This window comes from Pungitius pungitius, chromosome 3 (genome assembly GCF_949316345.1).
Source record: "Pungitius pungitius chromosome 3, fPunPun2.1, whole genome shotgun sequence".
Lineage (NCBI taxonomy): Eukaryota > Metazoa > Chordata > Actinopteri > Perciformes > Gasterosteidae > Pungitius > Pungitius pungitius.
In genome coordinates, this window is record NC_084902.1 from 6,321,153 (window position 1) to 6,334,825 (window position 13,673).

The following is a 13,673-nucleotide window of genomic DNA, read 5'->3' on the forward strand; positions in this document are numbered from 1 at the left end:
GTACATGTATTTTACTTCCTGCTTATAAACCAATCCGCTTTCCCTGACGCTTTGACGCGTCTGTACGTGAATACGGATTGGCTGGTTTAATCTTCAGCCACCCTTTTGAATTTCGTTATGCGACTGTTTATTTCGTAGCCGTAAGTTCGTGTGCAGACGTATGGGCTTTATCGCTTTTCATCGAAAGAATACTGAAAAAGGCCGACGTCTTAAGGTCAGTCGCTGCAGGAAAGAAACAAATGTATTACGGTTTGTGTGAATTAATCAGCTAACACAAAGTTAACGTACATTTAACGTTAGCGTTACTGTAACCACCCAATGTTGGTTCATTTGAGAGTAACGTTAGCTTAATGCTATATTTTCTTGCTTTGGGTTGTCAAAGCACTGAAATTCTGTAAGTTAACTTAAAACTAACGCTAGCTTAGCTTGTCAATGGAAATTACGTTTTTGTAACTTTGTACAGGCATGTTTATATGTGCTCATCCTGTATCTTAACACGGAAAACCTGACGTTAGTTTGCTGTCCAACTTGTTTGGACTTTGTATTTCTTTTGCTTCCAGGTTGAAATCCCTTTGATGTAAAGGTTCAGCCAAGATGGCGATGAACTTGGGTGTTAAGGCTCTTCTCGGCTGGGTAACTTGATCGCTTATTTTATAGCTTTTTAAAAATGTATTGATGAATGTAGTTGTATTTAACAAATGTATCTCTGTGCAGGTCAACGCCTTACAACTGTCAAACCGAGCGATAGCCATCGATGATTTGAAAGATGGGGCAGTCCTCCTAAAAATAGTTTGTATGCTGTAAGTAGAATCAACGTGTTGAAATGCTCAGCCTGTGTAAACAGGGAATGGTCAATGACTGTTGAGCTTCGTTTTAAACATGCGTCTCCTGTTGGTCTTCGTGCAGCAATGTAAATGCTTGTTCCTTGAATGAAACCTCCATTTTATGCTCACAACTTTTGTGTCGTCTCAGAAAAAAGCAATCCAACTCCGGCTTCACTAATTCCATTGAGGAACGATTCCAGCTCATTGCAGACTTTGTAGAAAGTGAGTTTCCCTATGTAACTTTTTTTAAATATCCCTGTTGGGTGTGGTCCGAAGTTGGCCCTCCCGCACCTGTGAATATGCCAGACAGTGATTAAACACACGCCCTGAGAAATGCCTTTTCTCATTTGTGTTTACTTATAAAAGTCTCAGTTAAAGAGCGACGTTTCATATTTCATTGTTGCATTCCTTTTGAGAACTAACTTTCTTATGTTTATTTTGTCTTTTAGGGGATTGCCGATTTAACTCGACTAAAGGAACTTCATTGTCATGGGACAAAATAAAAGATGGTGTCAACGCAACCGTAGAAACTGCAAAGGTACAAGACAAAATAACGATGCGCTTAAGACTTAAAACAGAGGCCTCTTCTAACCTATTATATCTGAAACCACCAGGTGCTTCTGTTGCTCGTCTATCACGATGTCATGAATGACCGCTTCACTCTCGATAAGTTGGAATGTGATGTGGAGGTAAGCATTCCCTGAATTCTTATTGTCATGTGTACACTACATCACAGTTCCTTCATCACATATACTGCTATAAAAAATTCAGTGTCGATTTATATATCATATACATTTATACTCCCACCCTCACCCGTTAGCGAGAGATAGCAAACCTAACTGGTTCCTTTGTGATGGAGAGCAACGGATGCGTTTATTTGAGCAATGGACTGGATGCCTATTTGGCGAGGAAACGTAAGTCAAATATTTGTTGAATCTTTCATTACTTCATGCCATAATAATACACACTAGTGTTGCACACCTAATGCTGTTGTACAACACTGTTCTTTGCAAGCTGTGAAATTTGTCCAATCAATCATGTTTTTCCATAAATTTCAGATTTGCCTGTCGCCCGTGAAATATTTGAGAGATCAGCCACCACTTCGACCTCCAACGTGTCAACCATATCCTCCCTTTCAGAGGACGATTCTCCGGTCTTCCTCCGCACACAGAAAATCAATTTTGTTGACATGCAAACTGTGGCTTCCTCCTCAGTCAGGTACCAATGTGCTGGAAAGCCTTCAACACAGTTCTTAACATACACATCAAATGTAAAATGGGCAAATTTTTGTTTACTGATACCAAAACTTTGATTGGGGTATTGATCTATCAAACTTCTTTACCAGTCTTCTTTCACCGTAAAACACTTATTCTTTTGTAATGAAAAGCCTGCATATTAACCTGAAAGCCTATTAATCCACCAACTCTGCCAAAATGGCTAACATTGCAAGGTTCTGTTGAATGCCAAGAAGTAAACTATGTATGTGACTGCCTGTATGCAAATCATGGGTTGCTCTTGTGATTCAACAATACTTTTTCAGTTTGCCTGATCTGCTTTTATCCCCACAGCAAGTCTCCTCTGCAGGATATCATGAACACGCCTAAATTTCAATTGAGGAAGTTGCAACGACAGATGATCAAGGAGAGAGACTACAGAGATGGGTTGGAGAAGGAGCTGGCCAGCAAGCTCACACTCATTGCTCAAAGAGGTACCGCATTCAACTGTTCTCATCAAACTTTTTGTACTTTAAATTCTATGTTTTATAGGATTTTTTTTGTCTTTCTTCAAATTGAAGTATATTCTTTTACTTTGTTTTCTTCAGAGTCGATCATTGTGCAGTTGCAGTACCGCCTGGACAGAATGAAAGAAGAGCAAGGTGATCAGGATAATGTCATCAGGGATCAGCTCAATGAGCTTCAGACCAAGAACAACGCGTAAGTACCCAAGGACAGTGATTTTTCTAAACACTAAGGACTATTTATTCATTTAATACATGAAAAAGCTAATGACATGTTCACATTAACAGTGTGTGTGTGTGTGTTCAGCTAGAGTTTGCAAATCATATTTACATCTACAGGCTGTAATACCTCCCCTGCTAAACTAATACATGAAGGGCGGTTTAATGCTATAAAAGATAAAATTAAATTGTTTTTTTTCCGCTTTAGGCTAAACACACGTCTGAATGAGATGTTAAAGCAAAACAAAGACTTCAAGATTAACTCTTCACTTATGGAGCGCAAAGTGGATGAGCTGTCAGATGAAAACGGTGCACTCTCATCCCAGGTAATGACACTAATGCAAACGTTTTCTCCATTAAATGCAATCTCTCAGTCATAGGCAAATTGTATATCCTTTGAAGAGTCCACATCAGGAACAGACTTGTTGAAAAACCAAGTCCTGTGAACCTATTTGGGAACTATGCACGTCCCAGTGGGGTCGACTCTAGTAGTAACCATTTCACAAGGCGCAGTCACAGGTTGGAATCAAAACCTTCCACGAACACGTATCGTAAATGCTTTCTTTTGATTGCAGGTGAGAACTGTTTCTTCACAGCTGGCTCTATTTGAGGCAGAAGTTGTGAGGCTGACAGAAACCCAAGCATCCACTCGGGAGGAGTGGAGAAGCAAAATGGCCCACTTGCAGTCTGAACTGAACCAAGCTTCCACTCAAAAGGTAGATACTTCATCACAAGAGAAGCGAGAAACGGCTTTTGATTTGTTACAGCATTAACTCTTCAGGTTGTGTCTAGCAGAACTAAATTAACTAATATAGTTTGCTCCATTTTTCCATTATTGATTAATTATATTTCTACCCCAATTTAAAAAAATAAATAATCTGATACTCTGTTTCTCAGGAGCTGCTGACTGAACAAATCCAGATCCTGCAGGGGAAAATTTCCTGTTTGGAGGATGAGATAAACCGAGCCAACGAGGAAGAAGTAGGAGAGAACATGGGACCTGTAATAGAGGTAATGATTATATGTTAAGTTCAGAAAAGCCTCTTGATCAAATATGATCCATCCATTGAGGATTAGATGGCTACTAACTGTGTTCTTTTCTTTGATTTATAGAGAGAAAGGTATGACACTGAAATCAATGGTTTGAAGAATGAGCTGGAGAGCACATTTGGCTCCCTGAAAAAGGCCGAGGTGGAGATTGAGGCCAAAACCCAGCAGCTGGTAGAGTATCAAAAAGAAATGATTCAACAAAAAGAGCTTCTGAAGCAACACAAGGCCCAAACTGAGGAACTCATTAAAGCCAAGGATGACCTTATTGAAAAAGAGAGAAAGGAGATCAATGACCTTCTTCTCCATACAGAGGAAAATGTAAAATCTCTTGAGACTAAGCTATCTGCTGCTAGTTCTCTCTTGGCTGATAAAGACCAACAAATTAACATTCTCAGAAACGAAGTTTCTGTCCTTGCAGATAAAACTCAAAACCACACAATGGAAATTCAAACTAAAGACGAAATGTTCGCCAAATTACTTGTGGAGAAGTCCAATGAGCAAGACATTTTTAGCAATAAGATCCAGACCTTATCTCTCCAGGTGGAAGACCTCAGCTCGTCTCTCAAACAGGCAGAGCAGGAAATACAACTCAAGCAAGAACAATTGTCTAAAACCCAACAAGAGAATGTCGAACAGAGAGAGGTGCTCAAACAACAGATTGTAACTTGCAAAGAGGAGATTCACAAGTTAAGCGAAGAGATGCAGGTAAAAAACGAGCAGCTTGGTGTTCTGAAGAAGGAAAGCTCTCAACAGGTTGACTTGCTGGAGCAAGAGATTACCAGTCTGAAAGGCCAATTGGAACATTTGAAGGACTCTCTCCAAAAGGCTGAAGATGAAGTTCAGGCTCAGAAAGTTCTGCTTACAAAGCAGGAGCAGGAAGGTGCTCATCAGACGGATGTCTTGCATCAGCAACTGTTGGCTTCTGAAGAGAGGGTGGGGAGCGCAATGCAGGAGATCCAGACGAGAGAGGAACAGATGACCATGTTGAAAAAGGAAAGCTCACAGCAGGCCAAACTACTACATCAAGAGATACAAGAGTTAAAGAAAGAGGTGGAGCGTCTTAGTTCCTCACTAAAGGATGCAGAGAACAATTTGCAATCCAAAGACGAGCTGCTTGCTGAACAGCAGCTACAGAGCACTCGTGATGTGGAGTCCCTCCAGTCCCAGATGGTAGCAGCTCAAGAGGAGGTGCAGAGACTCAACACAGAGATTCACGCTAAGGAGGAGCAACTAACTCTCCTGAAGACTGAATCCACTGCACACTCTGTATTGTTACAGCAAGAGATTGAAAGTCTGAACAAACGTATAGAAAATGTGACCAATTCTCTTGAGGTCTCTGAGAACCAGGCTCAAGCCAAAGACGACCTGATGGCCCAGAAGGAGCAGCAAAGCACATTGCAGATTGAGATGCTTGGAAAGCAAAGTGCCGCTCTTGACGAGGAGGTGAAACGGCTGAGGGAGGAGATCCAGACTAAAGAGGGCGAGGTCCACCTGTTGAAAGTTGATAGTTGCAGAGAGTCGAAAGTGCTTCAGAACGAGATCCAAACTCTTAACGACAAAGTCCAAATCTTGAATGAATCCTTGAAGAATACAACAGAGCAGCTTCACGTTAAAGAAAACCTTTTGACTCAGAGGGAAATGGAGATTTCTGAAGAACAGGACAAACTTGAAGGCATGATCACAACCTCTGAAGAGGAGGTGAGAAACCTTAGAGAGCAGATTCAGACTAAAGAGGAACAACTGGCCACCTTAGAAAGGGAAGGCTCCACACATTCTGACGGGCTGCAGCAACAAATCGAAAGTCTAAAATCCCAACTTGCTAATATGGCTGAGGCCCTCACAAAGGCTCAGGAGAAGGTTCAAGCTCAGGTTGAAATGTTCACCCAACAAGAGCATGAGACTGCTCACCAGAAGGACCTTCTACAGCAGCAACTTTCATCTTCTGAGGAAGAGGTGAGGAAGATGAAAGAGGAGATCGACGCTAAGGAGGAGCAGATGAGACTGCTCAAGACTGACATCTCTGTGCAGTCTGATTTGGTTCAAAAGGAGATACAAGAGTTAAATAAAGAGGTGGAGCGTCTTCGTTCCTCACTGAAGGATGCAGAGAACAATTTGCAATCCAAAGACGAGCTGCTTGCTGAACAGCAGCTACAGAGCACTCGTGATGTGGAGTCCCTCCAGTCCCAGATGGTAGCAGCTCAAGAGGAGGTGCAGAGACTCAACACAGAGATTCACGCTAAGGAGGAGCAACTAACTCTCCTGAAGACTGAATCCACTGCACACTCTGTATTGTTACAGCAAGAGATTGAAAGTCTGAACAAACGTATAGAAAATGTGACCAATTCTCTTGAGGTCTCTGAGAACCAGGCTCAAGCCAAAGAAGACCTGATGGCCCAGAAGGAGCAGCAAAGCACATTGCAGATTGAGATGCTTGGAAAGCAAAGTGCCGCTCTTGACGAGGAGGTGAAACGGCTGAGGGAGGAGATCCAGACTAAAGAGGGCGAGGTCCACCTGTTGAAAGTTGATAGTTGCAGAGAGTCGAAAGTGCTTCAGAACGAGATCCAAACTCTTAACGACAAAGTCCAAATCTTGAATGAATCCTTGAAGAATACAACAGAGCAGCTTCACGTTAAAGAAAACCTTTTGACTCAGAGGGAAATGGAGATTTCTGAAGAACAGGACAAACTTGAAAGCATGATCACAACCTCTGAAGAGGAGGTGAGAAACCTTAGAGAGCAGATTCAGACTAAAGAGGAACAACTGGCCACCTTAGAAAGGGAAGGCTCCACACATTCTGATGGGCTGCAGCAACAAATCGAAAGTCTAAAATCCCAACTTGCTAATATGGCTGAGGCCCTCACAAAGGCTCAGGAGAAGGTTCAAGCTCAGGTTGAAATGTTCACCCAACAAGAGCATGAGACTGCTCACCAGAAGGACCTTCTACAGCAGCAACTTTCATCTTCTGAGGAAGAGGTGAGGAAGATGAAAGAGGAGATCGACGCTAAGGAGGAGCAGATGAGACTGCTCAAGACTGACATCTCTGTGCAGTCTGATTTGGTTCAAAAGGAGATACAAGAGTTAAATAAAGAGGTGGAGCGTCTTAGTTCCTCACTAAAGGATGCAGAGAACAATTTGCAATCCAAAGACGAGCTGCTTGCTGAACAGCAGCTACAGAGCACTCGTGATGTGGAGTCCCTCCAGTCCCAGATGGTAGCAGCTCAAGAGGAGGTGCAGAGACTCAACACAGAGATTCACGCTAAGGAGGAGCAACTAACTCTCCTGAAGACTGAATCCACTGCACACTCTGTATTGTTACAGCAAGAGATTGAAAGTCTGAACAAACGTATAGAAAATGTGACCAATTCTCTTGAGGTCGCGGAGAACCAGGCTCAAGCCAAAGACGACCTGATGGCCCAGAAGGAGCAGCAAAGCACATTGCAGATTGAGATGCTTGGAAAGCAAAGTGCCGCTCTTGACGAGGAGGTGAAACAGCTGAGGGAGGAGATCCAGACTAAAGAGGAACAACTGGCCACCCTAGAAAGAGAAGGCTCCACACATTCTGACGGGCTGCAGCAACAAATTGAAAGTCTAAAATCCAGAATCACCGATATGGCCGAGGCCCTCACCAAACAAGAGCATGGGAGTGCTCGTCAGACGGAGCTTTTGCAGCAGCAGCTTTCATCCTCTGAGGAAGAAGTGAGACGGATGAAAGAGGAAATCCTGGCTAAAGAGGAGCAGATGAGACTGTTGAAGACTGACAGCGCGGCGCAGTTGGAATTGCTCCATTCAGAGATTCAAAGTTTAAAGGTTCAGATGGAGACTCTTGGCTCCTCGCAGAGAAAAGCCGAGGAGGATGTGCAAGCCAAGGAAGCAATAATAGCTCAACAGGAGCAAGAGAATACCCAACAGAGGGAGGCTCTCCAAAGCCTACAGGAGAAAGTCAAAGAAGTGGAGATTCTGCATTTACAGATTTCTTCACACGAAGACGAGATTAATAAGCTAAAGGACTCTCAGAGTGCGAAAGAGAGTCTCCTCCTCAATGCTGAGCAAAAGCTCAGGCTACTCCAGACAGAGTTGTCTGCAGCCAACCAACTCGTAACCGATAAAGACCAAACCCTGATCACTCTCAGAGAGGAGGTCGCCGCCCAAGTCGACTTGGTTCGACTTGCAAAAGAGGAAGCTGAAGCCAATGAGAAAAGGCTGGCCGAGGTGAAGGCGGAGAGCACCAGCCAAACTGATCTTCTCCAACAGGAGATTCTGTGTCTGAGAGGGGAAACGGAAACCACTTCTCTGAAGCTTCTGGCTAAGGATCAGATGTTACTTGAAAGCCAGCGGGAGTCTGCCGAGCAGATGGACGTCCTCCAGCGGCAGCTCGTCAGCGCCGAGGCGGAGCTGAAACGCCACCAAGAGGCAAAAGCGGCAGACCTCGCGCTGAAAGAGGCTGTTCACGTCGCCGCAATTAAGGAAAAGGAGGCGCTTGTTCAGGAAAAAGAAGTCCTCACGGCCAGGCTGTTCCAGGCAGAGCACAATCAGAAGACTCTGGAGAAACGGCTGGAAGTCACGTTGAACGAGAAGGAGGGACTTCACCAAGCCGTGCAGGCCACGGAGCGTCGGTTAGAGTCCGTGCTTCACCAGGAGCTGGAGGGCTTCAAACTGGAAAAGGAGAAACTCGTGAAAGAGAGAGAAAAGGCCATTGAGATGCTGAAGGGAAACCTGCAGGAGCAGCTCTCCGCTAAATCTGATGCCGCAGAACACTACAAGGCCCAGGTTAGTCAGATAACAATGGGGGTTATGGTACTTTTTTTAAATTTCAAATTTGTCAATTTCCCTTCTCGTTACTTACGGTTTTATGCGCTGACTTGGTGTCAGATGAGACTCGAGCTAACGTGTGTTTTATCATCACAACGCCACAGATGGAGAAGGCCGTGAGTCATTACAACGGAAAGAAGCAGCTTCTCCAGGAAAGCCACGGCGAGGTGGTCGAGCTCAAGCATTCCTTGGAGGTTAAAGAGCGAGAGGTAAAGGCTGCTACCATGGAAAACCAGCTGCTTAAACTGGATTTGGACAAGGCCCAAACCAATGAGAAGACGCTTCAGAGCAGGGTGGCCAGTTTGGAGGCACAGGTTGGTATTGTTTTTTGAGACACAAATTATTGCACGTTTTTGGCTGCTGACCCGTGTCACTTCCGTTTTCCTTTAGCTGGCTTTTGCGGACCGCAACCTGCGGGAACAGAACAAGATTTACGGTAACGGAAGAAGTGCAGCGGAGCCGTGCCACCTGGAGGTTCCCTTTGCTCTACAGAGTGTGGACACGAGAGCACAGGTGAAGAGAACAGTCAGCTATGACAGCCTGGACCAGAGCTCTCTGGAAGACTCTCTGAACGCCACCAGGTAATACACCCCTAAGACACTTAGCTGCAGTCCTGAAGGAGGTCACGCTATTTCATCATGTGTGTTAAGACGGAATACAATGTACAATGTAATACAAATGAATGTATTTTATTTATTTTAATCGTAAAAAGTTCTTCAAGAAGATATTTAATGTGTTAAAACGGTTCTCTCTCTTGGTCTCAACAAAGACAAAAAAGGAAAAACCATAAAATCTTAAATCAGAGGCATATTGGGATTATTACCTGATTGCAATTGTGCACACTAAGTAATCATTACCTTTTTGCAGGAAACTTTCAGCGCCCGATGAATCGAGCACACCGTTCGTCCGCAGTTCAGAGCGATTGGCAGCGAAACGCAGAGGTTTAAAGGCCGAGTCTCTGGAAACCCTGTACTTTACGCCAATAAACACCAGACAGGTTAACAGGTACATCACACAATTTAACATAATCCAGATTCATTTCTGCATTAAAATGATATTTAAAACTGTATCAGGATGTGTCCTCTTAACTAAACAGTGTAATTACATATCCTTTTTGAAAATCCTGATTGGTTAAAATTATAATCAATCATTAGTAACCCACCTTCATTTATTCAATCTAGATTTCCTTTATTTAAATATAGGTACAACAATGGAAGTAAATGGATAGAATATATAATTCACAATTTTTAAATACTTTTTATTTGAAGTGAATTTCCACATTTGAAACCGGAATCCTTTTTTTTTCTGCTCTAATATTGTGATTGTTTTGTTTTGCCTAGAGAGCACAAAATGGAGATTGATTCAGCCCAGAGAAATCTATCCTCATCCGTCAAACGACGAAGGACCACACATCACATTAACATCACCATGACCAAGGTGCAGGATTCTCACTAGCACACTTACTGTTCACAATGAAACGCACCGTTGAAGACGCTACATTTGTATAATCACAATGGATTGAGCGCTGCTGCCAGTACACGTGTAAAGGTGCATTTCCACACTCCCAGCTGCAGTGTCATTGTAGCCGTGAGTAATTGCCCAATTCTCATCGCAGAAAACCCCAGGCGGCGGTGAGGATGAAGAGACTTTCTACAGTCTGGCCTCAGCTCGCTCCCATCCGAACCTCGCCGGTGGCCACGCTGCACAACCCACTTCTCTGGAGCTGATCGGCACGCCCGCCAGGACGACCGGCGCTGCCAGCGACCAGCTCATCGGTCTGCCGGGTTACAGACGCAGCACGGTCCACTTGCAGAGTAAGTTCCCAAATGCATCTCAATAAAATGCACATTTAGGGACATATCTACTCATTTGTAACTCACAAATGGGAATTGATCCCAGGCATGTATTTTGGTGGGTATGTAACTGCCTTTCTGCACCTGTTGTCTTCAGCCGGCACGTTCTGTGCGGGGGTAGAGAACGAGCCAGAGGGGGCCCCTGAAGACTGGAGGAGGATTGCTGAGCTCCAGGCCAGGAACAAGGCCTGCCTTCCTCATCTTAAGAGCAGCTACCCTGTGGAGTCTGATGTTAGTACAGGGGATCACATGCACACTGAATATGGCAGGAATACAGTCACACATACATACACACCAAAGTATTGGTTACAATAGTGTAAATATAAAGAAATGATGCACAGGGGATTGTTTTGGCGCTGGAAATGTACACTAAAAGGGGTTCACACATACAGGAGTCACAACTGTAAATCGAATGACTCTGCCCTAAAACAATATTCTACATCACTCGTCTACTATTGACCTCGGCAACCTCAAACTGTTTCAATGGTTGCCCACCTGAGCTGGCGAATAGTTGGACAATCCCTGGTTTAAGCAGGGTAAATGGACTGCATATTTAAATTACTATCATCCAAAGCGCTTTACAATTTGCCTTTTGTTCACCCAACACCACACACACACACACACACACACACTTGGACACCAATGCAGCTAGTTAGCCTACATTTGGCTAGACCAGCAATCGGGTGCAGTGTTTTACCCTTCTCCAAAATATTATAAAATCTTAATCCTAGAAAAGATGGTTGAAGTGTTTGTTAGATGCACTTTTTGCATCGTTTCTCCTCCCACTCGTGTTTTATGAAATCTCTTTCTGTTCTAATAGACGGGCCGCACCACTACATTCCTTTTCACGGACGAAGAACTCCGCATGGGTGACCCGTCTGACACGATCCGTCGGGCTTCCACGATGCCCGGCCAGCTGCAAGATTCTCTCACCTCCCACCGGCACTCGCTGATGCTGGGACACTCGGGTGCCGCTGCCGCTACTCGCTCGCATCGTCTGTCCTTGATGCCGGGCCAGCTGCCGTCCAATACCGTCAGCTACTCTCAGCTGAGAAGCCCCAACGGCGCCAAGCGCTCTGCATCTACGTTGTCCGTACATCAAACTTCACCCGAGGTGGGTTCGCAATAGAATGCAGCGGAATATTTGTTGCTTCTGGTGTAACTAAATGGTTTAGTTAAAGCTATATAATATTAATTTGTTGAATGACCTTTAATCTGAAATCCTTTTTGTCTTTCCCTTTTTCTTCATCTGACAGAAAAAGGTGAAGGGCAGCTGCTTCCCACGCCCACTCACTCCCAAAAATAAGAACGGCGGTTCTTCAAGTTCTCATCTACGTCCTGCTCTCAGTCCAGTGAGTTTTAATACACAACAAGAATATTTTGGTCAATTGAAAACTGAGATGATGAAAAAACGAACATTAATTAATGTTTGTACATATGTTTGCCATGTTTCACTTATGTTATTCTCTCAGGCTGGTCGGAGGGAGTCCATGATGTTCAGTATTGAAAACACCCCTAAAAACAGCAACTACCTAAAGAAAGGGCTGAACAAGCTACGCAGCTCCACCCGGAAATCCCCAGGCAAAAGCTCAAAGAAGTCGCCCTCTGAGACCTCAGCACGCAAGTGCCAGGAAAACGGTCCCTCGAGAAATGTCCGCACTGGAGTGGTACGAGGGGGCAGAATTGCAAGCTCGAAGTCTCCCCAGGTGGCATCTAAAGCACAGAGAACCGCTAGCAAGTCTGCAAAGTCTCCTTTGACTGCTAGTGCTCGCAAGGTAAAAACACACCAACAAGGTCATTGAATGGATTAATACTTAAGGACTATGGCTTAGCTTCTTTACACTGGCTTATGTTCTCACGTCTTGCCAAAGTCACTAACAGTGATTTGCACTTTTACTTAATGTAATGTGTAAAGATGTTGCTGTGAGCTTCGGTTAATTTTCTTTTTTTTTATATCACAGATGATGAGCAAGTTGAAGGTGTGAAGATGGACCAAATTGGATTCATAATTGTCTACAGTTTTTCTATTGTTTTATATTGTAGTTATCCTCTTATAATCTTTTCTTAATCGACTTTTATTTCCTCTGTATTATTTTTACATGTTTTTCATTAAAACTATTTTAAATTAATCACATTGGAAAGGTCTACTTTTTGATTTAATTAAGAGTTCAACTGGCCGGAGTGAGACAAGAAGAAAAGTTGTCGTGATCTTCACAATAAAACATCTTTGTTGTGACGTTTCAAGTCTTGGCCAATCAGCGTTAAGCTCTACAGAGTCTTCATTTCCCCTCCAAACTTTCACCCTTTCACTCCAAGTAAGTAAAATTTATTCGTACAGCGCTTTTCACAGACAAGGTCACAACGTGCTTTACAATGTGCATAGACATTTAAACAGTCGATATAAAATACAAATTATCAAAAGAGTAAAAGACGTAGGCTACCCCAAAGCTAGCCTGAACAAATGTGTCTACACTTGTCCCTTAAAACAGTCCACATTCTCAGCAAACCTAATGCTAGTTGGTAGAACATTCCAGAGTCTGGAGGCCATAGCTTCAAAGGCTCCACACATGTCTATGGACGCGTGCGTCGCACGGATAGCAGATTGACAGACCTGAGAGATCGGGGAGGTGTGTAAGTGAATTACGTTGGCAAGATAGTCAGGGGCCTGACCATGTAGAGCCCTATTGGTTATGGTGAGAATATTGAATTGGATCCGGTAGGTTACAGGAAGCCAGTGAAGAGGGCAAAGCAGAGGGGTGATCTGTATGAGGGGCCGTTTAGGACTTAACTACTGAGACACTCTCACACACACTACTGAGACACTCTCACACACACTACTGAGACACTCTCACACACACTATTGAGACACTCTCACACACACTATTGAGACACTCTCACACACACTATTGAGACACTCTCACACACACTATTGAGACACTCTCATACACTCTACTGAGACACTCTCATACACACTATTGAGACACTCAGACAGCATCTCACTATACAACATGAGAGCATCTCACTATACAATGTGAGAGAATCTCAGTATACAGTGTGAGAGCATCTCAGTATACAGTGTGAGAGAATCTCAGTATACAGTGTGAGAGCATCTCAGTATACAGTGTGAGAGAATCTCAGTTACACCGGAAGGCATCTCAGTTACACCGGAAGGCGGAAGCA

The 13,673-nt window shown here is 43.8% G+C and overlaps 1 protein-coding gene across 1 annotated transcript; it reads left to right on the forward strand.

Moving 5' to 3' along the window:
• Positions 1 to 90: 90 nt before the first annotated feature.
• Positions 91 to 12,621, forward strand: numa1 (nuclear mitotic apparatus protein 1). Its single transcript, XM_037469759.2, has 24 exons — positions 91 to 214; positions 561 to 633; positions 715 to 800; positions 973 to 1,046; positions 1,274 to 1,362; positions 1,439 to 1,513; positions 1,645 to 1,738; positions 1,883 to 2,042; positions 2,393 to 2,532; positions 2,647 to 2,758; positions 2,990 to 3,107; positions 3,357 to 3,497; positions 3,679 to 3,792; positions 3,895 to 8,598; positions 8,745 to 8,954; positions 9,031 to 9,221; positions 9,508 to 9,645; positions 9,981 to 10,077; positions 10,256 to 10,454; positions 10,591 to 10,724; positions 11,314 to 11,607; positions 11,750 to 11,845; positions 11,966 to 12,268; positions 12,455 to 12,621. The coding sequence occupies exons 2-24, from the start codon at positions 595 to 597 to the stop codon at positions 12,476 to 12,478; spliced, it is 7,632 nt and encodes a 2,543-aa protein (XP_037325656.2). The 5' UTR covers positions 91 to 214; positions 561 to 594; the 3' UTR covers positions 12,479 to 12,621.
• Positions 12,622 to 13,673: the final 1,052 nt, after the last annotated feature.

Bases quoted from the DNA above. Each gene is read 5' to 3' on its own strand.
- numa1 (XM_037469759.2), top strand. From the start codon at position 595: ATGGCGATGAACTTGGGTGTTAAGGCTCTTCTCGGCTGG. The intron at 10,725-11,313 runs GTTAGTACAGGG...CTGTTCTAATAG, and splicing joins GCTACCCTGTGGAGTCTGAT to ACGGGCCGCACCACTACATT. The intron at 12,269-12,454 runs GTAAAAACACAC...TTTATATCACAG, and splicing joins TGACTGCTAGTGCTCGCAAG to ATGATGAGCAAGTTGAAGGT.